Source organism: Podarcis pityusensis, assembly GCF_964106645.2.
Source record: "Podarcis pityusensis genome assembly, chromosome: 2".
In the NCBI taxonomy this organism is placed as follows: Eukaryota; Metazoa; Chordata; class Lepidosauria; order Squamata; family Lacertidae; genus Podarcis; species Podarcis pityusensis.
The window spans coordinates 122062020-122088243 of NC_138029.1; the positions used below are offsets into that span (position 1 = coordinate 122062020).

General features: G+C 48.5%; 2 protein-coding genes and 1 pseudogene across 3 annotated transcripts in view; all 3 read right to left on the minus strand.

Moving 5' to 3' along the window:
- Positions 1–2769: 2769 nt before the first annotated feature.
- The window catches only part of LOC308469856 (major histocompatibility complex class I-related gene protein-like), a 116086-nt gene continuing 92631 nt past the window's right edge, over positions 2770–26224 (minus strand). Inside the window, 2 exon segments of the mRNA XM_080992896.1 lie at positions 2770–3919; positions 4433–4465. Coding sequence (XP_080849022.1) covers positions 3897–3919; positions 4433–4465 — 56 coding nt within the window. The 3' untranslated portion in view covers positions 2770–3896.
- Positions 5822–26224, minus strand: part of LOC308469927 (major histocompatibility complex class I-related gene protein-like) — a 72735-nt pseudogene continuing 52332 nt past the window's right edge. The window contains exon 5 of the transcript XR_013991603.1: positions 5822–6079. The product of XR_013991603.1 is annotated as a major histocompatibility complex class I-related gene protein-like (transcript). The remainder of the gene's footprint in view (positions 6080–26224) is intronic.
- Positions 7648–26224, minus strand: part of LOC308469951 (major histocompatibility complex class I-related gene protein-like) — a 29762-nt gene continuing 11185 nt past the window's right edge. Inside the window, exons 2-5 of the mRNA XM_080993094.1 lie at positions 22030–22305; positions 17311–17586; positions 13405–13726; positions 7648–7786 (exon numbers count right to left, since the gene is read on the minus strand). Coding sequence (XP_080849220.1) covers positions 7663–7786; positions 13405–13726; positions 17311–17586; positions 22030–22305 — 998 coding nt within the window. The 3' untranslated portion in view covers positions 7648–7662. The remainder of the gene's footprint in view (positions 7787–13404; positions 13727–17310; positions 17587–22029; positions 22306–26224) is intronic.

Genomic DNA, 26224 nt, shown 5'->3' on the forward strand with positions numbered 1-26224 from the left:
CTCTCTCTGCCACAAGACACCCTCATCCATTTCTCCACAGTCCCTAGTTGTCTTTTCTCGCTTTCCCCTTTTTGCAACCCTCCGCTGCCCCCTGCCGGCTGCTTTCTTCCCCAGCTGAAATGGAAATCAGGTGATTTCTAGGAAATCCTTCAAGGGACCAGTTGAAGCAAGTCACGGGTTGCAAAAAAAATGGTCAAGGTTCCCACTTGTCACAGCTTTGGAATCGGTGCAAGTGGGTGTATGCCTACCTATGGTATCGAAAAGCAGAAATATATAAAACTTTTACAAATCACGTAATCAGGAAAAACCTATTTAGAGTATGGGAAAATTATAAAAACTTATTAGAAAGAAAAACACCACTGTGGATATCCCCAGTGGAAGCTACAAGCAGGAAAAGAATAAATATGGATAAGCAGTGGTTAACTTACAGTGAAATTTAATCTCTTACGGGACAGGAACCAAAACTGAGAAATCTCGAGGAATCAAGAAATCTGGTTACCAATTAGCTACAGGTACATCACATTAATGAATTGTTTAAGATAGGAAAAATGGCTTTGCAGAACAAAAGTCTCAGTTTACCAAAGACCTATTAGATACAAATATAAATGAATTATTAAATATGTACAAACTGCTGTTGGAGTGGGAAACGAAAGAGGAATTTGTGAAATTTAGCAGGATTAAATGGGCACAGGATGTGGGTCACAATATCAATCATGAATTATGGGGAAAGTTGTGGAAAATAAATATGAATTTTATGGCAAGTTATGCGATAAAAAAAATATGATGAAAATGGCCCACAGATGGTATTTAACACCCACCAGATTAGCGAAAATGTCTAAAGAAGAAAAAGGAATATGTTGGAAGTGTAATGAAATTGAGGGATCTTTTATTCACATGTGTTGGTCGTGTAAAATAATTAAGGGATATTGGGAAACGATATAAAATGAATTTTAAAAGATACCTAAAAAGACTTTCCCCAAAACACCTGAGAGTTTCCTTTTGGAGTTAGTAACAACAGAGGTCCCCCAAAAACAAAAGAGTTTATTACTATGCGCCACTGCCACAGTTAGAACCTTATTGGCACAAAGGTGGAGAACAAGGATAGTACCCACTCAGGAAGAATGGCAGTGTAAAATGTTTGAATACTGAACTGGCTGGTCTGACGAACAGGATAAGAGAAAACAGATATAAGGAATATAAGGAGGAATGGATAATGTTTATTGAATATTTCAAGAACTAGTATAGAGGAAGACATAGCTTAGCAGGTCTCATATAAATCCAGCAGTTGAAATAGATGAGAATATTTAATAGATAACAAATTGGATGATTAAAAAAGATGTGGATTACGCAGAGTAGTAGAAAAGCAAAGGAACCAGGAAAAGTGTGGCAGGAGAGTCATATGGTATATGTATACATGCTGCATTTGGTATGAAGTTGTAAGTGGGACGAGGGAAGGAGGGGTTAAATATGCTCTCTGTTCCTGTTTTTGAAAATGCAAATTTATTTTTTTTTAAATTGATCCCCTCTTCACGGAGGCGTTTTCAAGGTGGGCACCCACCCCCACACTGATGGAGGAGCTGCTCAAATGTTAACATACGTCTCAGTCTACAACCTTCTAAGATTATACAATAAAATTACAATGCTACAGGAATAATTCGGGATGCTTTGCAACCATCAGTTCAGTTCTCCATGTGTTGCCTAGACGTACTATTATCTGCGCATGTACATGTGCAAATGATTGTGCAGTGCTCCAATGTCGCCTTGATGCGCCTTCGCCGCATCAAGTAGTTGGTCCCTTACCTTTCCCGCCCCGCCCTGGCCACAGTGATCCATGCGACGGTCACCTCCAGGCTTGACTACTGTAATTCGCTCTACACGGGGCTGCCCTTGAAGCTGTCACAGAAACTCCAGCAGGTGCAGAATGCTGCAGCGAGGCTCCTCACGGGGTCTCTGCCATGGGAGCATATTCACCCAGTGCTTTTCAAGCTGCACTGGCTCCCGGTGGAGTACAGGGTCAGATTTAAGGTGCTGGTGTTTGACCTTTAAAGCCTTTCATGGCCTAGGACCCTCATACCTACAGGACCGCCTCTCCCGGTATGCCCCACGGAGGACCTTAAGGTCCATAAATAGCAACACCCTAGAGGTCCCGAGCCCTAAGGAAGTTAGATTAGCCTCAACCAGAGCCAGGGCCTTTTCAACTCTGGCTCCGGCCTGGTGGAACGCTCTGCCTCATGAGACCAGGGCCCTGCGGGATCTGATTTCTGTCCACAGGGCCTGTAAGACAGAGTTGTTCCGCCTGGCCTTTGGCTTGGAGCCAATTTGATTCCCTCCTCCTCTTTCTTTTTTCCTTTCTCCTCCTGTGATGAGGCTGCATTTTAATTTTTCAATGTTTTAATGTTGTATTTTAATCTTGTTTTTAAGTTGTATTCGTTCAACTTGTTTTTATTATTGCTTGTTAGCCGCCCTGAGCCTGGCCTAGGCTGAGGAGGGCGGGGTATAAATAAATTTTTTTACTATTAATATAATTATTAAGTGGTGTTTTCTGTGAAGTCCCATTGTACGTAGCATAACCCACACACCAAGGCCAGCCCAATACATTTTGACACCTGAGGCAGGCCCCAAAATGGCCTCCCACTCCCCACCAGGGAAGAAGGGGTGAGGGGAGATTTACATCCAGGGCGGAGGGGGGAAAATACCTGTCTGTGTCTGTGAATATTCTCAGGAACTTCAAAATCTCTGGAACTCCTGTGATAAGAAGGCAAGAACCACTAAAGACAAAGGGGCTGCACCCTTATTTATTTAAGTCAAACATATGTTACACAAGTAAAAAAAATAATTACATCCAGTGTCTTCAAAGCAAAGTGCAGCAAATCCACTGGGTTAGGCGAGAAGAGACCTGTGGCCCCTGGAGGTCTCCTTCCTGGCTTCCTCCTTGGCTGTCAGCAGGATCAGTCCCTCTCATCTCCCGTAGGAAAGTCGCTACACCCCATCCCCTCAGCCTCTCTACCTCTTTCTCAGTTCCCTGCTTCTCCATTTCCCCCTTCAGCTGCTTCTTCCTCCCCCTCCAGTCTGTTTCTCAACTCACTGCCCCAGGGCATCATGGGAGGCCCAGGGTGGAGCCCCAGAGAACAGCAGCTGGTTGTCCTGGACGTGGAGCTCCATGAACCAGGCTGGAGAACTGGAGCCTTGAAGGTATCAGGACAGAAAGAGGGTCTGGAGGAAACTGCCTCAGCAGCTGCCATTGCCACGGGGAGGGTCCGAATGCCCCCTGGAGCTCCTCATTCTCTGCCCAGCCTGAGGATGTTTGAAGAGAGGCCTCAGAGGTCACCTCTGGATCTAGTCAGACAGGACAGTGAGGTTCTGGAGATGCAGGAGGTGACCCAGGACGGCTGGTGGTGGACATCCCTCCCATCTGCAGGGGAACCGGAGCACGGCTCTTGGTCAACACAGACAAAACCCCTCCATATCCAGATGTTGTAACTGGAGATGATGTCCTCCTTGGCTTCTACGGGATCAATGGCCAATGTCTGTCCTTCATCTTCTGAGGCAAACTTGCAAGCTTCCAGATTAGAATAGGATCCAATTCTGACAGCCTCTCTAGTCTTCAGCCACTCAGTTCCTTCACACAGAAGGTGGGTGGAAAACACTCAGCCAGAGCAGTTAGGCTGCTTTTATACATTCCATGACATTACATCTGTTTAGCCAAAGGCTGGGCGGCCCAAGAGGCAGGTAGGCAGTAATAATTTAGCCTATTTCATGCATGATACACCCAAAGCAGTTCTCAGATGGGTGAGAGCCAGGATTAAGGAACATCAGAAACAGCATTAAAGGACAGCAGGAGCTCTGAGCCTCTGCAATTCACAGCAAAACTTGGGCAGGCTCCTTCTGGTCTCATCTCACACACCAGGCTGGTATGAAACTGCAGAAATAAAGAACAGGCGTGTTATAAAAGCCAGCATCATGGTGTGGGGGCATCAGCATTACAGAGCTAGTGGGAACCCAAAGGCCGTCTAGTCCAGCCTCACAAGGAAAGCCACCATCCCTCATCATGTCAGATGCTAGGAGCACCACCAAAATGGGCCTGCAGAGCAAATGCTTGCAGAGGGCAGCTCGAACAAGTGAGCCAAACTGCACTCTTTGGGGGAATACCAGAAGGACACAAAGCAGATAAAATCCCTTCCAGAATCCCTTCCCAGATCTCTCATTCAGATCCTGCGTAGAACCCATTTGTCAGGTGGAGGGGATCCTCTGTGAAGCTCAGATGAAGAGACAGAATGAGTCACAAGAGCGATTTTCAGCTCATTGGACCCTCCAGATTATGTCACTCTTGGAAACCCCAAGGTGGGTAACAGAAGCTTTTCCCCATTTGAGGATGTTCCCCATGGAGTCCTCTGCAAGAGCCCCACTTTGCCCCCACCTGCACCCCACTTACCCCTGGCGGAGCTGTCGGGCCCCTGGTCACTTGCTGCAAAAGGGAGGAAACACAGGAGTCAGGATCTTAGGGAGGGAGATCCCATCCCCCCCACCAGCCCTTCTCCTCCCTCCTTCCGACCCCATCCCAAATCGGTCTCAATACGGGGAGGTGTCTAAGAAGAGTTCAGGGAGAGGCAGCCCAGAGGCAAGGGGGCTCAAGGACAGCAATGGGGGGAGCAGCAGGTGCTGGAGGGCAGAGAGAGGGGCACAGCCTGGCATGGAGGCAGCGGGGGACTAGAGCGGGGGTGGGTGCGATCTGGGCAGGAAGGGGGCAGAAAGGCAGACGGGGGGGGGAGGGAGAGCAGAGGTGCCAGCTTCAGGTTCCAGTAAATTAAACCGCCAGAGACCCCTCTCTCCCCGCACCCTCGGCTCTTCCTCCTGCTCCTTCTTGGAGCCCCTCCCTCAGCCGACAGTCTCTCTGCAGCCTTTTCCTGGCCCTGAGGGACCCCTTGCTGTCCACAGACAGGCTGAGCATCAGGGTCTTGGGCTTAAGGACTAGGCCACCACTAGGTTTAGTTTTGTATGTTTGTAACCTGTTCCTGCTCCATAGTGGGGGGAAATATGTCAGACAGAGAAGGGGAGGAGTCACTCACTTGGGGTTTCTTCGTAGGCTGATTTCCCTGTGAAGACAAAAGCAGAAGGTCAGAGCTGGAAGGAACCTCCAGAGGCCACACAATCCTATTTCGACCATTTGGCTCTCAGATACTGAAACCTTCCCAGCAGATGCTCCTCTTGTCTCTTCCAAACACCTCCAAGGAAGGTGAGCCCAGAAGGTGAGCTTTTCAAGGAGCTCATTTTACAAAGAAGTAGAAAAAATTGAGGAAATTCAATTAAAAAATGCAACATGGGAACCAGGCAGTGGACAAATTCCAAGAAGCTGGAAGGAAACATTATCCAGTCCCTTCACTTATTCCTTTTCAGATTATTATTTCACTCCCAGCAGACCCCTAATCCTTAAATTTGCCCAGAGAGGGGGGGAGGAAGAGATAATGAACTTTAACACTGCAATTCTAGGCAAGTCTGCTCAGAGGAATGTCCTATTCAGTTCAATACAGCGTTCTCCCAGATCAGTATTTATTTATTCATTTAATGAAGATGACAGTGCAGTTTACAACATAAAAATACAAAATGAGAGCACAAAATACACAATAAAGCAAAAACACACTAGTAACTCTGCTCCCACAAACACATTTAAAAGGCCAAAGGCCTGCATAGAAAGAAAGGTTTTTGCCTGGCACCTAAAGATTTGTAAGGAAGGCTCCCCTGCTAAGTGTGCACAGGAGTGAAGGCTTAGGACTGATTAAAACATCATGTGGGAAGTGAACTTCCTGAGCACAGAGTGAGCGCAAAGCAATGACCAACAGGACTTTTGGTTCATGTTCAAAGGGTGCTTTATGGGGAGGGGTCTCTGTAGGGATGCCAGCGACAATTGCCAGGAAGCTTCACCAGCACATTCCCAGTTGGAGGCCAGGACAGAAGGACACAGGAGAGGCAGCAAACGCATCCAGGATTTACTTACTGCGGATGAAGAAGATGATCCCAGAGATCACAGCGACAAGCAGGACCACGACAACCAGAATGGCTCCCACAATGAGCCCCAGGTTGACTAAAAGGGGACAAGAGACATTTTTATTCAGACTGGCGGCAGCAGCTCCCCAAGGCCTCAAGCAGGAGATTGGAGTGGAGGTGCTGAGCTATGAGCCCGGGAGGATTTTACGTGTGCAAAGCAGGCCCTCTTTCTCTCTCTCTCTCTCCTGACAGGCCAAGGTCCTCTCTGTAGTGGCCCCAATACAATGGTCCTTTTCCCCACCAGAGTAAAGGATCAGAGGTCTTCAAAATAACCAATTCATTTAAGGAAGACAGTTGGCAGGCACATCTGTTTCATCACAGACTCCAGACTTAAAAGCATCTCTCCTCCTGCTCAGGCGCTTCAGCCTTCTCTGTCCTGACCCTGAGTGGAAGGGATTCCCTCCCCTCTGAGAGCCCAGCATTACAGGTCTTCAGGGAAGACACAACCCCTTAGGAAAAAGCATCTGGGTGTGGATGTGCATGTGTTTATGGGCTCCTGCTGGGAAAGAGGGAGTTTTGCCGCTAGACATTCTGCTTGACTTCCTGAAGGCGCAGTTTTCCTGGAAGTGTGTGTGAGACGAGTGTTGTTATGAAAAAAACCTGCTTGCTCTTCCCAGCAGTTTTTTGGGCTGAGTAGGGATGAATATCAGTTTTTCTAGCTGGGCACGAGTGTGAGGAGGAGCAAGTGAGAATCTTTTTCACTGTGAAGTACAGTCAGTCCGGGGCTCCCTCTTTTAAGCTCGCAGCCCCTTTTTCAGCTGCAGTGAGTGTGAGTAAGTCAGCCATGTGGAGGTTGTTTCGTTTGTTTTTCTAGATTACCTAAGCGAGTGTGCTGGCAGTCTGGTCATCGGGATATAATCTAGCCCCATTGTGGTAAAAGTCCCATTAATTTTGTCACAGCCACATTGTTGATTCCCCTCAGGTCATTTGTTATCATGCCACAAAAAATCAGAAGTGAGGGTAGCGACCATTTCCCAAACCTCTTTGGCGCCGGTAAATACTAAAGGAAGAGTTGGATCATTGTAATTGCATTGAGAACAGCCGGCAGTGTGGGTGGCAGCCATCTTAACACACCTTCTGCGCCTATAAAAATAGCTAAAGTTCCCTGGTTGTGGTGCCACAAATAGCCGGAGCTGTGGAATGAAGCCACTTCCTTTAACCCTCTTTACTGCCTGTAGCAATTTTAACTGAAGTGTTAGAGAGAATTGTTCTCCCCTTATCTCCATTGAAGTTCATAGTTACAATAAATACAACAAAAATTGATGATATATCAAAGCAAATAAATAAATAAATTGATAATTAAGCAAAAATTGATAATTAAGCAAAGCAAATAAATAAATAACGAACAATTTTATTGTTGAAAAGAACATTGCTACTAGCAATATATTACAGCTTACAACCCTCATCTCCTCCCAAGGTCCCCACAAGTACCTATAGATAATAAATGGGAAAGGGGAGGGGTCTCTTTCCACAGATGGATGCCATAAGAAAGTTTTATTCCACACACTGTGCTGACACATTTGATTTTGAAGAAGTAAAGTATCTGCCCACATTATGAGACATTACAACTACTTTTTCTTAAAGGCAAAAAGGTGATGGCCAGTTTTGACCTGCGACATCCTATTTGAGTTTAATGCCTATGAGACACTTGCCAGAAAAGGCTGCATCTCTGTCGAAATCTACAGATTCCGATTCAGCTGCTTCCCTCCAGAGACATAGACAGGATCCAACTGGGGTTTCCCATCTGAGCTGTGCTGCTGCTGAAGGGAGGAGTTGGGTGGTGTCAGGCAACTGACATCGGAGCCAGAAGCGGAGGCTAGGCTCTCAAGCGATGCTGGAGAAGGGCCCAGCAGAGGGAGAGGCGGCTCACCAGCTGGGGAAAGAAATCAGCGTAACACCAGGGATAAAGGGGTCCAGGACTCCTCGCCGGAGATCAGCGAGGAGAGCACGGGTCCTCCGCTACCCACGCCCTCCCTGCGCAAAAGACTTCCGCGCAGGGAGAGTAGAAGGAGACTTGGAGTCAAACAACTTTTATGCTGGAAAAGGTTTAAGAAACGCCCACTGACGGATTCTGCTAGCGACTGAACAGCCACGAAGTGCAGGGCTGTCCAGACAGAAAAGGTTTAACAAGGCAACCTAGCCAGGAGTGGCGCCAACTTGCGCACGAGCAACCCCTACATTTATTACAGCAATCCGTCAGTCGTTGACGTTGCTTGTGCGCAGCGACAGGCAGGCAGCAGAATGAGCCAAACCGGAGAAACCGGCGCCACGGAGGGAGCAGCTGGAGTGCAAAATCTGGTGGAGAGGAACCGAGATTTGGAACAGCATGTGGCTCTTCTCACGGCGCGGTTGGAAGAAAGGCGGGCTCACAATGCACAGGTCAGGACCACCCCCGTAGCAAGGAAGGTACCGGGACTGGTACACAAGTTTGGGGGGAAGCCCCAGGACTACAACGTGTTCCGACCAGAAATAGAATACGCTTTGGAACTGCAGCATAAGGATTTTGCGGACGATGGGGAGAGGGTGGCCTACATTGTCGGGCATCTGCAGGATGGGGCCAGGGAATGGATCAGGCCCCTAATGGCAACGCAAAATGCCGCCTTGAAAGACCTGAGGAAATTCTTCCAGGCGATGGATGCGATGTATTCCAGTGATGTGCAGCAAAGTGTGACTCGGCGGGAACTGATGGGTTGTAAACAGGGGAACCAGTCAGTTAGAGACTACTGGTTGCGCTTTGCCATGTTAGTCCACCGGCTCGGGTGGGAATTGGACTCGGAACCCATTCAGATGTTGTTTGAGGAGGGGTTGTCCCCAACGGTGAAGGACGAGCTTTCCCGCGCGCCCCGCCTGCAGTCGATGGATCAGCTGACCAAGGCTGTGCTTGCGATTGGCGTAAGACAGGAAGCGCGGGCTCAGGAGAAGCGGGAAGGGAGAGGGGAACGTTGCCATGACTACCGCATTCCTGAAATACCGAGGCAGCCTTCCCTGCCGGCGGAGCCAATGGAAATTGATGGCGCGCACGCGCGGGAGGTTTCAAACTCCAGTGAAGGTCGCAAAAGGGAGGGAAAGGATTGGAAAACTAATAAGAAGTGTTTCCTCTGCCAGCGGCCAGGACATTTTGCCAGGGTCTGCCCTCAAAGAAAGGCAAGGAATGGTGGGAGCTGCTGGAGGTGAGGAGGAGGGGGAAAAGGGGCAGGAGCAGGGAAACACCAATGCTTGGCTGCCACTCAGCGGGCACAGCAGCCAGGCCAGCAACCAATAGAAGTGCCCCAGCCAGACCACCCCAGAGCGGCCATAGCCATAGAAGTGGTGCTAGAACTCCCGAATGGGCACCCAGTCAAGGTGAAAGGGCTGTTGGATTCAGGTAGTTCCTGCAATTTCTTCAGCAAGGACTTCGCCCTAGAGCACCAGCTCCACCTGCTGCCCCTGGATTTTCCCTTGCAAGTGACCACCATTGATGGCAGGGAGCTTCTGGGAGGGGAAGTGACGCACCAGACCCCACCAATGAGAATGAGGGTTTCCAGGCACACGGAGACCATTGCTTTTCACGTAGCCACACTGGCAGGACCCCCAATAATATTAGGGATGAGCTGGCTGGCACTACATGATCCAGTAGTGGCATGGCATCAGCGGACGGTCACCTTTGGGTCAGTTTACTGCTTGGAACACTGTCTAGGGGGGGGAAACCCCAAGGATGACCGTGGCCAGGGTGGCTGGGTTAGCGGTGGAGCCGAAAGGGGAGGTGCCACCACAATATGCTGACCTGCAGGAGGTGTTCAGCGAGAAGGAGGTGGATAGACTACCCCCCCATAGACCCTTTGACTGCCAAATCAACTTGCTCCCAGGGGCTCAGCTGCCAGTGGGTAAACTGTATGCCATGTCGGACCAGGAGATGAAGGAGTTGCGGGAGTTTATTGACAAGAACCTGAAGAGGGGGTTCATAAGGGAATCAAAGGCGGTGGGGGGCAGTCCGGTGTTCTTTGTGGACAAAAAAGGGACTAACCAGCCCAGATTGGTCGTAGATTTTAGGGCGTTAAATTTGGTATCAGAACCCGTGACCTTCCCAATGCCCAGGATTGACGACATTTTAACATGGGTGAGGCAGGGAAATTTTTTTACCAAGCTGGACCTCAGGGGAGCATACAATTTGATTAGGATGAGGGAGGGGGACAAATGGAAGACCACAATGTTCACCCCCCCCGGGGGCCTTTGAGTACTTAGTTATGCCATTTGGATTACAGTCGGGCTCCGCCTGTTTTCAAGCTTTCATGCACCACGTGTTGGGGTCCCTGCTGTACAAGAACTGCGTAGCCTTCTTGGACGACGTCTTAATCTATTCGGACAATGAGAAGCAACATGTCAGAGACGTCAGGGAAGTGCTAAAGAGACTGCAGAAGCACCAGTTGTGGGTCAAGCTGGAAAAATGTCAGTTTCATACCAGAGAAGTCGAGTTTCTGGGGTACAAGTTGTCAGACAAAGGCCTAGCTATGGACCCAAGCAAGGTGCAGGCGGTGCTGGAATTGAAGGCCCCCAAAACCCGGAAGGACGTGCAGAGGTTCCTAGGGTTCAGCAACTTCTACAGGAAGTTCATCAAGAACTTCGCCCACTTGACAGCACCCATCACAGATTGTCTCAGTAGCAAAAAGAAGTTTGTCTGGACAGAAAGTGTCCAGCAATCCTTTGAAAGACTGAAGAAGGCGTTCGCTTCGGAAGAGCAGCTCCTGCACGTTGATCTGGAGAAACCCATGAGGCTAGAGACCGATGCGTCCGACAGAGCCATTGGGGCGGTTCTTTTGCAGCCAGGGAGGAGCAAGCAGGAATGGAAGCCGTGTGCCTTTTTCTCGAGGAAGCTGAGCAAGTCGGAGCAAAACTATACGGTGTACGACCGCGAACTGCTTGCGATCTATGGGCGTTTCGCCGATGGCGACATCTGCTGATAGGGGCACAGCACAAGATCCAGGTGTGTACTGATCACAAGAACTTGGAGTACTGGAGGACCGCAAGAGTACTCAACCAGAGACAGATTCGATGGGCACAGGAGTTCTCCAAGTTTTCCTTCGAAATCCGATACGTGCCAGGAGAGGGAAACGTAAGAGCAGATGCTCTCTCCCGGAAGCCGGAGTACATGGAAGGAGAGGGACCGCCGGAGATACGACACGTGATCCCCGAGGACTGATGGGTGTGTGGGGGAGCCTTGGTTGGGAAACGAGAACTGGCCGGGCTTACTAGAAACGACGTGTTCGCTCAAACTAAAATCCGGGAACTCCGAGATGGAAGAGAAAACCAAGGGGGTTTTGAGGAAAAGGAAGGGGTGCTGTACTATAAGGGGGCGCTGTATGTACCGGGGGAGACCCTGAGGGGAAAGGTACTCAAACAACTCCACGACAACCCCACAGCTGGGCACTTTGGACAGCACAAAACCATGATGCTCATCACCAGGCAGTTCTGGTGGCCAAGGGTGAGGGAGGATGTACAGGAATATGTACAGGGGTGCGACCGCTGCCAAAGGGCAAAGGGGGAAAGGGCTGCCCCCACAGGGTTACTGGAACCCTTACCCACGCCGGGAAGACCTTGGGAGGTGGTGTCCATTGATTTTATGACCGATTTGCCCAAGTCCCGGGGGAAGACAGCAGTCATGGTAGTAGTCGATCTATTGACAAAGATGTGCCATTACATAGCTTGTTCACATGCGGTGACCGCAGAGGAGACAGCCAAGTTGTTTGTGGATCACATCTTCAGGTTGCATGGGGCTCCCTCGAGAGTAATTTCGGATCGCGGGAAACAATTTACTTCCCGGTTCTGGAGGAAGCTCATGAGCTTGCTGCAGGTAGAGGTGAGCTTCTCGACGGCGAGACATCCGGAAACCAACGGGCAAGCAGAAAGAGCGAACAGTGTACTCCAGCAATACCTACGCTGCTACGTCAGCGAGAGGCAGAACGATTGGGTAGAGAAACTAGCGCTGGCTGAATTTGCGTACAATAACGCTGAACATGTGTCCACGGGAATGAGCCCGTTCATGGCCAATTATGGGTGTCACCCCAGGGCCTTCCCGGGGAGTGGGGAGGAAGGGTGGAGCGTACCTGCGGCAGAGCAGTTTGTGGAAGAAATGGAGGCCCTGCACCAGCAACTTAAGATGAACTTAGAACGGGCCAAGGAAATTTACAAGAGGCAGGCAGACAAGCACCGTAGGGAAAGGGAGACCATACGGGTGGGGGACCGGGTGTGGTTGTCAACCCAAGGGTTACCCTTTAAGGGGGGGGTGCAAGAAGTTGCAGCCAAGGCGGCTGGGGCCGTTTGAGGTAACACTGCAGGTGAACCCCGTGGCATTCAAGCTCAAGTTGCCGGACAGCATGAAGATACACCCGGTGTTCCATAGGTCCCTACTTTCACCGTACAGGGAGGGGCGGGGAGTCCCGGGGCGGGAAGGCGAAGTCACCACACACCCGCAGATAGAGGAGAGGGAACACCACAACCGGGCCACAGAAATACTCGATTCAAGGTGGCGAGGGCACCAGGTGGAGTACCTGGTAGCTTGGGAGGGAGAACCCGGGTCGGAAAACACGTGGGTTCCCGCTGAGGCAATCAATGACGGGTATCTTGTGGAGGAATTCCACAGCCTGTTCCTGGACAAACCCAAGCCACTAGCGAGATTCTGGGAGGAGCAATTTGGAACCACAGACGATGAAGAGGATTTTGTGGGTTTTTCTGCCTCCGAAGAGGAGGGAGGAGAGGCTTCAGAGGAAGAAGAATCAGACTGGGAGGCCCACCCCGCGGGGAGAGATCGGAGCGGGTGGGAAGCGGGTTTTGAATCCTCAGAGGATGGCGACAGCTCCTTCCGGGGATTCCCCGCATCGTCGGCCGAGGAAAGGGACGAAGTTGGATCAAAAGGTCGGGCCGGGGGTGAAGGGGGTCCTGGGGGGGAGGTGGATGTCAGGGAACTGACATCGGAGCCAGAGGCGGAGGCTAGGCTCTCAAGCGATGCTGGAGAAGGGCCCAGCAGAGGGAGAGGCGGCTCACCAGCTGGGGAAAGAAATCAGCGTAACACCAGGGATAAAGGGGTCCAGGACTCCTCGCCGGAGATCAGCGAGGAGAGCACGGGTCCTCCGCTACCCACGCCCTCCCTGCGCAAAAGACTTCCGCGCAGGGAGAGTAGGAGGAGACTTGGAGTCAAACAACTTTTATGCTGGAAAAGGTTTAAGAAACGCCCACTGACGGATTCTGCTAGCGACTGAACAGCCACGAAGTGCAGGGCTGTCCAGACAGAAAAGGTTTAACAAGGCAACCTAGCCAGGAGTGGCACCAACTTGCGCACGAGCAACCCCTACATTTATTACAGGTGGAAATCCCCCTCCCAGAGCCCACCCCTTCCCCTCCTGTCTGTCTGTCTTTCTCTCACCAGGCTCCTTCTCCCAGGCCACGTCCAGAGGCTTCTCCAGGCTGTCATGCTCCACGCGGCACCGGAAGCACTCCCTCTCCTCGGGGTCGATCTGGACACGGAGCAAGACATAGTAGGTCCCGTCCGAGTTGGGGGCGACCAATCCTCGGAGGGTGCCCTCCTGCCAGACCTCCCCGTCCTTGACCCAGTTGGCATCAATCTCCTTGGGGTAGAAGCCATGGACTTGGCAAACGAGGGTCTCCAGGCCGTCATAGTCTGCCTTCCTGGTCACCTTCACCACCGGAGCCTCTGCAAAAAGGGCCCCATTGGGGTTAACAGAGAGACATCCACAACGGGAGCCTGGAGGAATCCTGTATTTTTTAAGAGCAGAGGAGCAGGGACCCAAGGGGCAACCTAGTCAGAATCTCACATCTCCAGAAATTAAAAAGAACTGCGAATAAATAGGATTTCCTCAACCTGCCTTGGCATCTTCCCCAGTCAGCGTCTATGGTGGAACTATTTTTAGATGTTTTATCCTTTGTTTGCCAAAGCAGACTCTTTTGGGATGGAGGGCTGGGTAAAAATTAAATTAATCTGTCATCTTGCAAAGCTCTAACACTACTCAAATTTGACAACTTATGGTTCCAAGATTGTCCCAGGGAGCTGCCTCTAGGCTGAGGGGGCAAATTTCACCAGGTCCCCAATGGCGGGATGCATTCAGATCCTTCGAAGTTGCAAGTCATGAACTGAGGGCAGCTCAGGCTGATCCTGGTTTCTCTCTTGAGGGGGAAGAAATGCTGTACTCACTGCTCTCTGTTCTCTGGGACTTTTCAGCCCAATAGTGAACAAAGCCAACAGCCCTGGGAAAGACAGAGCTCCTTTCTAGTTCTCCCGCCTGCCCTGAAAGGGTCCCTGGAGGTTGGAAAGGGCCCATCTCCCTTCTCCACGGCAGCCTCCCCTGGAGTGGAAAGGGCAGACCAGGAGGCCCAGTAAGCTAGCAACTTATGCACATTTAACTTGTGCACATACAGCTTTACAGACTTGGTAAAACCAAAGAATTGTAAAAACCAAAAAGAGGTTTACAGACTTGGTAAAACCAAAGAAGTGTAAAAACCAAAAAGAGGAGGCGGGCGTCTGGGGAAGATGGACTTTGGCAACCCAATCGCCCTTGAATCCAATGTGTTTTGACTATACACAATTTTGGCTTTAGGCACAATTCACAGAATGTAACCCCTGTTCAAAAACTGGCTCCCTGGGTAGCTGTTGTCTGAAGGGGCTGTTCCAGGATCCCACCCACTTTGCAGTGCCTGGACTGGAAACTCAGGTCTAGGAGGGGATGTGACTCTGCTGGGGGGAGCAGGAAGGAAGGAAGGTCAAGCCCTTTCCCCACAGAAACCCAAAACAAGACCTCCCCTTCCCAACCCCCACCTGTCCTCAGCCAAACCTCTGTCCCAAAGAGGATGATTCCCAGCCTCCTTTGCACGTTGTCATCCTTGAAAACGCTTCAATGTGGATTTTGGGGTGAAATCCTCAACCTCAACAAATACGCTCAGTGCCTTTGGGGTGAATTTTCACCAGGCCCCCATAGATGAATTTTCTCAGATCTCTCTAAGAGCGGCTAATACATATGTGTCATTCCTCAAAAAGAGAGGGTGCTAGAATTATTTCATTTTTAATTAATGTTAATATCAGCAAAGCTAATAGAGACAGGAAGAAAGCCAGTCAAAACACTTGATCATGTGACTGGCCCCTGTGCCAGATTCCTGAAGGCAGAAGAGTGGACTGTACCATTTGAAGGCACGGGGTTGGGGAAGAGGACACTTCTGAATGTTCCCCATGGGAAAAAGTAAAATTCATCACAAATAAATAATATAAGAAGGTAGAAGAGGGAATTTCCATACTCTCTCACTATGTGCTCGCTGCTCTCTGCTTCTAGGCCACGAGTGGCTAACCTACAGACTTAGTGAGGGGGCTGCATCCATATTTCATGGGCTCCCCCCACATTTTCTATTTTAAAAAAGGTTAATTAATTTAGTTTTAAAGACTTTCCCCATAGGTATGTAGGGGGAGACGGGGCACAATGATGCAAGGGGCACATTGATACACCAACAATATTTCAATATCAAGAAACGTTATTCGTGTTGTGACATCACTAAAATGTGTCTATACATGTGTGAGTATGACAGTTGCGACCGCGCTGCCCGCCAGTTCGCCATTGGCGTTTGACGAGAGGAGGTGTGTTTTTGGTGCACCAACTAAAAAATTACGTGAAATGTAAGAGTGTTCCAATGCTGTTTTTCGTCATTTAGTTAAGATTTTAAAATACCAAAGGTAAATTATCCCACTCAGTAATCAGGATTACACGTGATATTTAAGTAAGTTCAGTGGTTTTATTAGAAATTGTTAGTTTTCTGAAAATGTCCGTTGGGGCACTTTGATACACTAAGACATCGGCCCCCGCTAGTGTACAATAGTGCCCCAATATACAAGTTTGCATGAAATCTCTTAACTGATTTCCTACTCATGAAATTTGAAAAGAAAAAAACTGTTGTTTACTACGTGGCCAAAGTCCTTTCTAAATATAAAATGACAGATTATCAAGTGTCATATCTCAGGAAATATCCAGGATTTTGTATGTTTGTCTTCCCCACTGTAGAAAATAAGGCAAGCATTGATTTCAAGGATGTTGTTTTGCAGTTGCCAAAACCAAATTTCTCAAAGGGCACAACTCGAACATCATCTCTATACTTTTTCTTTTGACTTCTGTGGATATAATGTGCAATAGAAGGAAATATCTTATTTTTTATAAGCATTTTGTTTAAATTACTATTTTTTGACTACCAAATGTGAGTTCTTATACTTTTAAAAGTTTTTCCAAAGTTTCTTTTTAATGGATAGGTGTTTGAGGAAAGATTAATATAACTTTTGTTAAGAAAACCTGCCATAAACTCTATGATATGTGTGAAACATTGTTAGTTTTGATACGTAATTTAGATTTTTAAGTAACAAATTGTAGGGCTGATTTGTCTCACAATGAAAATTGTTTTTTTTAATTAAATTTTTGTAAATAATTACCATTCTCATACAATTTGCGCTTTGTATCAAAGTGCCCCATAGGTGGGGCAGAAGGATACAAAACCCATTTTTTACTGAAGTCATTATATTCTCATTATCTTCTAACTTTAATGGTTCTTTTGATTGCTATTATAATATTGATTAGTTATGTCATGCATAAAGCAATTTTTTAATTATTTGACTCATTTTGGTGCATAGAAAAAGAGATTGAATTTTTCTGCATCAATCTGCCCCACTTTCCCCTTGTTGTTGTTGTTGTTGTTTAGTCGTTTAGTCGTGTCCGACTCTTCCTGACCCCATGGACCAGAGCACGCCAGGCACTCCTGTCTTCCACTGCCTCCCGCAGTTTGGTCAGGCTCATGTTTGTAGCTTCGAGAACACTGTCCAACCATTCATCCGCTGTCGTCCCCTTCTCCTTGTGCCCTCCATCTTTCCCACTTTCCCCTACCCACGTGTAAAGGCAAAAGGTTTTTATGTATCTCCCCTCAAATCTGTCCATTCTTACTTAATTTAAAATGCCTTTTGCTTTCCTGGCCCCCTCCCTGCTGTTTCTGTGTCCCCTCCCCCCATTTGTCTTTTGCCATCCCTTATTCTAGCCAAAGGCGCATGTGGGGCTGTTTTTAAGCATCTCCCCCCCCCCCATCATAGTCTAAAATGACCCTCTTTCTCCTCCCAGAGCCCCAAACTTCTTTCTGCCACCACCACCAAGAAGAGTGTTTGCTGTTTGGTCCAGAAAGGAAAACTGTTAGGGGGGGAGAGGAATTTGTAGGTAAACTGTCCCACTGAGCCCCCTTCCCCTCCCCACTGTCCCCCCTCACCTGTCCTCAGCAGAATCTCCTTCCCATAGTCCAGGTATCTCTGCAGCCACTCAATGCACTCCACCTCCAGGTAGTGCTTCCTGTATTGGTTCCCAGCCAAGTCAGGATCCCACCTCCTCTTGGTCACTTGGGCCCCCATCTCAGCTGCTGTCCAGGTGAGGGTCTCCTTGTCAAAGGCGATGAAGTCTCTCCCGTCGTAGCTGTATTGATCATACCCTCCTTTGTGCCCGTCTGAACTCAGCTCACAGCCGTACATTTTCTGAAAGGTGTGGATCCCTGGAAGGACCAGAAGAGACGCAGGAGGTCAAGGGGGGTCAGAGCAGCCCCTCCTTTCCAGAGCAGCTCAGGAAAAAGGATTTATTATTACTCAGGGAAGAGGCAGCAGTCAGAGGTGAGAATAATCAACCAGCATTATATATTTTTGAAGGCTCATCCGCATAACATGTTCACTGAGGGAAACACTACAATCCTGAGCCTCTAAAGCCCCCCTTTAATTGCCCCCCTCTCTCTCATTGCCTCACACTCTCCCCCCTCCCAATTCCTAGTGGATTCTCCCAACTCCCTCGAGGTGGGGGAGGGGTGGGGTTTCCCTTCCTGTCCAACAGGAGCATCCCTTGCAGGGTCAGAGGTCACAGTCTGTCCCTCTTTCCCCCCAGCTCTGCTCCTCTGGATCTTGCCCCTTTTGGAGGGACGCATCAGCTGCCCCCCCCCCAGAAAGAGAAAAGGGGTGATACGGAGGGGGGGCATGTCTTCTTCTTCACCTTCTTCGCTACAATATATCCATTTATTTCCAATTGCCAATGTCAAAAGGGACTAAAATCTATAAAATTCATAGAAAATCAATTTGCCAATTTGCTCAATTTCTCTAGGACTCCATGACACCTCCCCTGCCCTCCATAATCCCTCAAGCAAGGTGTCAAGACCCTAATCCTGTCAAATCTCTCTGCCAAGCCCTTCCTCCGGGCGATGCCAGGTGACAGACTATGCATACATGGACCATTGTCTTCTCAGGATGTGCTTACCTGCGCATATCTCCAGCTCTGCATATTCCCCCCTCCCTCCTCCATATGTTAATCCGGTGTAACCCAACCTCTTCCTAATGTATTCGTGATGTAATCTGTGTAACCCAACCTCTTCTTAATGTATTCATGATGTAACTGGGATGTATTTTGCACTGTATTCTGGGACATGGAGGGAAATTTCAAAAGTTCATGTCACCCCTTTCTCGCTGTTCAATCTCGCCTTGAACCTGTTGCGCAATAAACTCGGATCTTCTGCAGTTTGCTCCTGTCTCCAGCTGAGCTCATTTTCTTCCACAGGGACCCGCGGACTTAGTCCGACGAGCTGGGTGGCAGAGTAACCCCGCACCCAGATTTTACCGTAACAGTGGCAACATGGAAGGGGGACACCCACACATGGGGGGGGGGGGCTTTCAAGAGAGGTCTCCTCTTCCCCTCCATCTCTCTCCCCCCAGATTCTCAATCTCAATATCAAGGACCTTTTCCCTAAAGGAGGAAAGTCATGGAAGGGCCTTTGGAAAAAGAAGTTTCCTCATGGCCTAGGAGGGAAAGGGAAGCTGCAAGGGGGGTTTGCCCCACTTCAAAATGGCCCCCCTTCTCAGCAGAAGCCAGGCTGCCCTTGTCAATGATGGTGGGTCCCTGCATCCTCCTGCCCACCCCAGGGGGCTACCACCAAATCTTCAAAACAATAACAACACTAAAACAATTATTTTGAAGTCCCATGATCCTTAAATTGGACAGATCATTTTGATTCTCCATTACATATTACACTGGACCCTCCAGATACAAACTTAATTCATTCCAGGGGTCTGTCTGCAACCCGAAAAGTCCGCAAGCAGAGGCGGCACTTCTACACATGCATGCGGTGCAATAAGAGCACTTCTGCGCATGCGCGAGCAGCGAAAACCCTGAAGTATACTTCTGGGTTTGCAGTGTTCGTATCCCGAAAATACACAACCCACTGAGTAGACCCACTGAAGTGATTTGGCATTTCTAATTTTAGTGCACCGATTTCAGTGGGTCTACTCTAAAAATAATAATAATAATAATAATAATAATAATAATAATAATAATAATAAAATCTTTATTGTCATTGCCCCCTTCGGGGACAATGAAATTACTTAATCAGATTGGATGCAATCCTGCTTTTCTGGGCTGGGTTCAGTTAACACAGTTAGTCTAAAAACCAAGTCTTACTTACACAACTGGGGCTTTCTCCCAATCCCCTTCCCCACAAATCAGCTGGGGGCTGGGATAAGCCCCAGAAAAGTGAGCAGGGGGAAGAGAAGGGAAATTACTCCCTCTAGGAAGTAGAATGATTGAAACAGTGCTACTTTGGAGTCCTCCCTCTAGAACTACTCAACATACTGAAGAAGGAGGAGGAGGAGGAGGAGGAGGAGAATAATCTTTTCCAAGACCATGTGCCAAGGTGATATAGTTCTTTTTATGCACTCAAACAATGGTTTGTGGTTGATCTATGCAAACAACAAACCAAACCACAAACCCCACCAGCTGGTCTGGATATGGAGCTTGTGCTGGGGAGGGAGTTGCTTTGTCTCATTGCTTCTTCAGCATAAATTGCTTTCTCCTTCATCCCCTCCTGTTTCCTCAAGATGTTCAGTGGGATCAATCCCGATACACCTATACCTTCAACATTGTTTTTAAATAGAATCAGATAACATTTCCAGGGCTGTCCGTGGCACCTTTAAAGTGGCCACCTCATTAGTTTGGGATTTTCTGAGCTAAGCAATTGCAAGAAATGATCAGGAAACGAGAGGCGCCCCTTGGTGACATTTATGGGGCATTTTCCATGGATAGGTGCAGGGGCTCAGGAGGGACCCAATCCCCATTTTTAAAAGGGGGAGAAGCAGAATTCCCAGGAGCCCAAGAGGAAGCCTGCAAGGCAAGGCCGGGCCTGATCCCACGGCAAGAAAAGCAGACCTGCCCATTGCAGCGCTGGCTTGGTCTCAACTGACCCCCTGGGTTTCTTCCTTGCAAGCCTGACAAGGCCAACGAAGGCCCCAGAGGGCTCTGGACACACTCAGGCTGACCCCTTTGGCAAGGCTCCTTCCACCTCCATTATTCTGTGTCCCAGGTGGGGAATCTCTTTGGCTTCAGGGCCCAGATCCTGATCAGGGTTCTCCCCCTGGGCCAAAAGGGGCAGGAGCCTGAAGCTGACATCACAGCATAGCCCACCGGTCAATCTCACCCACCTTTCTACCCCTCCACTGCAGTTATTGTTTGAAGTGCTGGGACACCTGTGGTGCTGTTAGGGGCAGGGCTAAAGTCCTGAAGCAGGGAGCCTGCTTAGGAAGTGAGGGAGTAGAGAAGCCTGGAAGGCAAATGTGCAAAATCATAGAGAGATCTCCCTCCAGACCCAGCAGAGGCTCCCACTTCTGAAGTTCTGCTCCAAAATTGCAATTAGAGGGGGGAGTCACTCAACTTTGGGGCTAAACACAAATGCCTCCCCCCACCCTTCCAGCATGCTGGCTCCTTTCACACAACTAACATCTCAAAAGGACTAACACCTTCTGACTCATTTCAGAAGGAAGTTTAAAAAACAAAACTGTGTGCCAAGAGGCTTTGGCCAGAGGTCTACCAGCTTTTACTGAGTTTAAGACTTTAAGTGATTCCTGTCATAACAGTTCCAAGACTGGATGGGTTAGGGGGTGAGGGAGGAGTGGGGGAGAAATCGCCACAACTGGACAAAAGGGGTGAAAGACCTTTCTAAAGGGTCCCTAAGTGTAGACTGCGAGACAATAAATTAAGTACAGATGTATAATAAATGCTGGAGATGTGGGATCTTATGCAGGTTTACTCAGAAGCAGGTCCCATGGAGTTCACTGGGGCTCCTTCCCGCTCAGGTAACTGGCCATACGTTATCCAACTGAAATCAGAAATAACACAACCCAAAATGCTTAGGAAACAGATTATTTCTGATATTAATGGGCCTGATCCAGTTCTGGCCTAACGCTCTTTTTGGACACAGGACAGTTAAACATGGCAGCCCCAGGCTAATAATTGCCAGTGTCAATCTTCTGGGGACTCCCTGGCTGCAGGATGACCTTGGGGGCTCTTGTCTATCCCTCCACTTCAGTTGCCCACCCTGTTTATGGTTTTAACCATGTAGTTGCCACTTTCACCCCCAGAAGCCAGTCCGTTCAAGTTCCTTAAAAAGGCTTCTCTTTCAACACTGTGCCAGGGAGTAGGAGGGGCTTGGTGATGGTCAGAAGGGTCAGCCAATCAGCACCTCTGTCTGGGCAGCTGGCTTCTCCTTAAGCAGGACCAGAACTCAAGGCTTGCTTGTCTCAGCCTCAGGATCCCCACCCTTCTCTTCCCCTCCCAGAGGAAAATGAACTAGACAGATTTCCACCTCAGAAGGCCTAAGCCAAGCCTAGCATGGAAGGAAGGGCAGGCAATGGAGACATTTCCCTGGTAGGATGTGCAGGACCAGAGAGGGTCATAGTGGGGGGGTGGTCTCTCCCCTCCAAGTCTAGTTCTCTGTCCCCCCCACCCCACACCTTCCCAGCCCCCATTAAGCCCTTCATTAAGGGAAGGGGAGATGCCTCTGCCCTGGTGGAGCCCCCCACCCTCCATTTCCTTTCCTCCCAGCAGCCCCCTCACTGTAATTCTGGCCCTTGGAGGAAATGTTATGGGGGGGGGGAGGTGTTACTCTGTGCCTCTCCTGCCTTCCACTCACCTCCGCTCTGGTTGTAGTGATTCACCATAGACTGCAGATTCCTCCTGTACCACAGTTCATTGTCCTGAGCAATCTGAGTCTGCTTGTGCCAGTACTGAGGATCCTCCTTTTCCACCTTCCTTATCCAGGGGATGCGAGGCAGCGCCTCCTTGGTGTCACTGTCATACTGCACAAATTGCTGGTCATCCACGTACCCCACAACAATGAACTGGGGCAGCCCCTGGCCAGGCTCAGACACGGCTGTGGTAAAGTAGCGCAGGGAGTGAGAAGTGGAGCCTGGAAAGGAAGAGAAAAGGGGGCAGAGAGTTAGGGGTCCTGCAGATGAAGGCAGTGGCCTAATCCTGCTGTGTTACAGGCAGCAGCCCTAAATTAGGAGATCCAAAGCTCAGCAGGGTTTGGGGGAGTTGAAAAGGGGAGAGGATATAAATACAAGTAACAACAACAATAACCCATGGAGCAGAGGGCGAGAAAAAGCTCTGTCAGGCAGCACTAAATCTCTGCATGTCTCTGCTGAGGCTCCATGTGAGGGAGAGAGAGGCCAGCCCCTCCCCTTTTGCCAAGGGGGCAGGAATTGCCCCCCACTTGCAAGCGCCAAGCTGATGAGAGCTCCCACAACATGATCTGAAGGCTCAGGATGCAGGCACTGAACGGAAGCTAAGCAGGCTCAGGACTGGGAAGTGGATGGAGGGGAGACCAGACGAAGCAAAATCCATATATTGGGAGAACAGCAAGCTGCCTCCTCCTGGGTCAGAACACTGGTCCAGGTAGCTCAGAGTTGTCTGCCCTGACTGGGATGGCTCATATCTGCAGAAAAGGGCCTAGTGAAGCCACTCCATGGAGCCGCCCCACAATCTGACCTTCTGGAGCCATGCACTGAACAGGTCTGACCTGGGTCTTGCTTCCTGGGCTCTGGGAGGCTTTGGAAAGATCTCCTGGGAACTCAGGAGAGCCCCACAAGATCCTGTGAGAACCTGCCAGAGTCTCTTATGCAAGGCAGAGAGCTTCAAAGCTCTTTTGGTACTGGGAAAACCTTGCACAAAAAGAGCTCTCTGCCTTCTGCATATATAATTGGTGTGATTCCAGCATACAGTTGAAATCCTTCAAGCGAAATGCATTCTAGTTGCTGGTTTCCTGCACTTTTCACCAGTTTTCCAGGGAGATGTCAAGTTAATTGGCCTGTAATTTCCGAGATCCTTCCTGGATCCTTTTGAGAATCAGTGTTTAAATGGTTCAATGTTGCAATCTTTCAATGGTCTGAGCTCCCACTCACAGAGCAGGTTCCCCACTTGAAAAAGAAGGCCCCACTGTGATAGCAGGGGCAGGAGGGCAAATGCAACTTTGGGGCCAGGTCTCAACATGTGGCCCCACATCCCCTTTCCCCACACTTACCCCTTCACGAGATCGAACACAGGAAGGGGGCAGAGCATGGCAAAGGAAGAACCTTATCCCCAAAAGGGCTCACTTTCCCACAGGCTGTACCAGCTCTGGCCACCAGGGGGGCCTAATGAGTCTCCACAGTAACAACTAACAAAGACTTGGGGAGAAGATGGAGGGGAGGCAGGGAGCTGAGCAGAGGCTTCAGCATCATATCCAGAGCTGGCCAGCCCAGGAGGCAACCCCACCGCTTCTGCAGCCACCAGAACAGCCCCCCCCCCCCGACTGGCAAGAGGGATAAGTTCTGGTGCTTGGTGGAGAAGAGGAGGCAATTCCTGTTTTGCCTCAGGTAGCAAAATGGGAGTTATAATTATTCTTAACTGAATTTATATACCGCCCTATACCAAGAGGTCTAAGGGTGGTTCACATAACAAAATCAAAATATGAAACCACAAAATATTCAATCAAAATAAAAACAACCCAATAACCCCCCAACCCCAACCCCCATTTTAAAAGGGCATAGTGTGTCAATCAAATCAATCAAAGGCCTAGTTAAAGAGGAACGTTTTTGTCTGGTCTCTAAAGGTGTATAAGGCGCCAGGCAAACTTCCCTGGGGAGAGCATCCCCCAGATGGGGAGCCACTGCAGAAAAGGCCCTGTTCTCACGTTGCCACCCTCCGGACCTCTCAAGGAGAAGCGCCTCAGAAGATGATCTCAGGATCCGGGTAGGTTCATATGGAAAGTGACAGTCCTTGAGGATCCATCATACCTCTGTGAAAATTGGGCTGAATGCATTTAGACAACTTCACCCTCAAGGATGAAGAAGCCCGCTTGAGTTTGGACTCATCTCAAAACAACTAGGAAAGTAAAATAAAAATCATAGACAGGACCCTGAGAGCCCAACCCCCCTGCGATGCTGGCATCTCGACTGCAGCATCCATGGCAGATGTGCTAAAAAACCTCCAAGGAAGGAGAATATACTGCCTTCTGAGGGAGCTTCACTGTGGAAAACAGACTGCAAGGAATTGTAAACCAGCAAGATGAGTTTCCTTGAATTACGTCTGCCTTGATGGTTTGTCAACTTTGCTACCTACCTCCAGCCTTTCAACTTTGCTACCTCCCTTCTCCTTTCAGGCAAGATCAAATGGGATCCACATCCCAGACACCCTCTCCTAGGATGAGGGCTTCCCCCAGTTCAAACCACAAGAGCTCAGAGCAAGGCTGCCTCTGGTTGTGGCATCTGGCAAAAAACACAGGCAGTTCTGCTCAGTGGTCGGGAGACAAAGAGCCACAAAATGAGTCACACAAGAGCCCCGAAAATGAAGAGGAATCTGAAGGAACCAGTGGTCTCCGCCACCCTCTGCCCAGCCCTGTAGCACAGTGAGGGGGCAGCCCCCCATAAAGAGAGGGTTCAAGAGAGAAATAACAGGTCTTACTCTTTAGTTCTCAAAGCATTTAAGTTACTGTGAAAATTTGTATGTACAAGCAACTATTAAACTGCGAGGGGGGAGACTCCATCAGGCAAGGCCTCCTCCCACCTGCCTTGCCCCACCCTCCAGTCTCTGCTTCTTATTTTGTATTGTATTATGTTGTGCACTGTGGTTTGCTGTTGTTTTATTGATTGGAGTTTAGAAATTACTTATTGTAATTGTTGAGTGGATTTCTGTTTAATTTTGAAATGCTGATATTTAATATTATTTTATATTATTTTACTGAATGTTGAATGTTATTTTATTTGCATATTGTATATTGTATTATGCATATTGTCTTATTTATATGATGTTAGCCGCTCTGAGCCTGGCTTTGGCTGGGGAGAGCGGGATACAAATAAATTTTATTATTATTATTATTATTATTATTATTAATTAATGCTGGTATTGTATTCATACCATTTTCCATTAGAGAACCACAAAAACTATTTACTATAAAAGCAAACAATTTTTTTTTGGGGGGGGGGGAATCACAAAACATAAGAAAATAACCAACCAACCCAAACTAGATAATCTTATTTTTCCATAAAGAGGATCCGAGTGCAAAACTAATGTTATCTCCCTCATCTCATAAACAGCAGGGGTCAAGGAGAATTCCCACATTATCTCAACACCCTGTTCCCCCTTCCCACTCACAAAAATGCCCTGCTGCTATCTCCAGATCTTTCTCCCATGAATAATACGCTTGTCTCACAAAAGTGTCTGTTTAGAACATTTTTCTTTGGGCAATCCTATCCAGATAGGCAAATGTTGACGTGTTTTGACCTCTCAATGCTAATTTTAATTTATTTATTTTTTAATGCTTTATACTGTTTTTATTATTTTACTGTTTCCTGTAAATCAATAAGAGTTTTTACCACAATTGAGTAGGATATACATTTTTTTTGTAATTTATTTAATCATTTTTTCAATACAAACAACCGCAAAAGACACATACAACAAACACCATAATAACAATAACACAATTTGACAATTCAGATTTGAATACACAGATATACCTATGACTACACCTTTTTAACAATATTTTCCCACCTCTCTCTCCACCCCCTACTTCCCACCACTATCCGCCTTATCGCTTAAATATTTGTTCCAGATTTCTTCATATTTATCCATTCTTATTTTGCATCGACATGCAATTTGTTCGTATGTAGCTAATCTGCCCATATCATCAATCCATGTGCTCAATGGAATCTTTTTGTGGCTCTTCCAATTCATCAAAACAAGTTTTTTTGCTTCTAATATAGCATGGTACATCCATTTTTTTGACCCCTTGAAATCTCCCATGTTTCCAGAATCTAATTTAGAATTAAATTAAATCCCCCTAAATAACA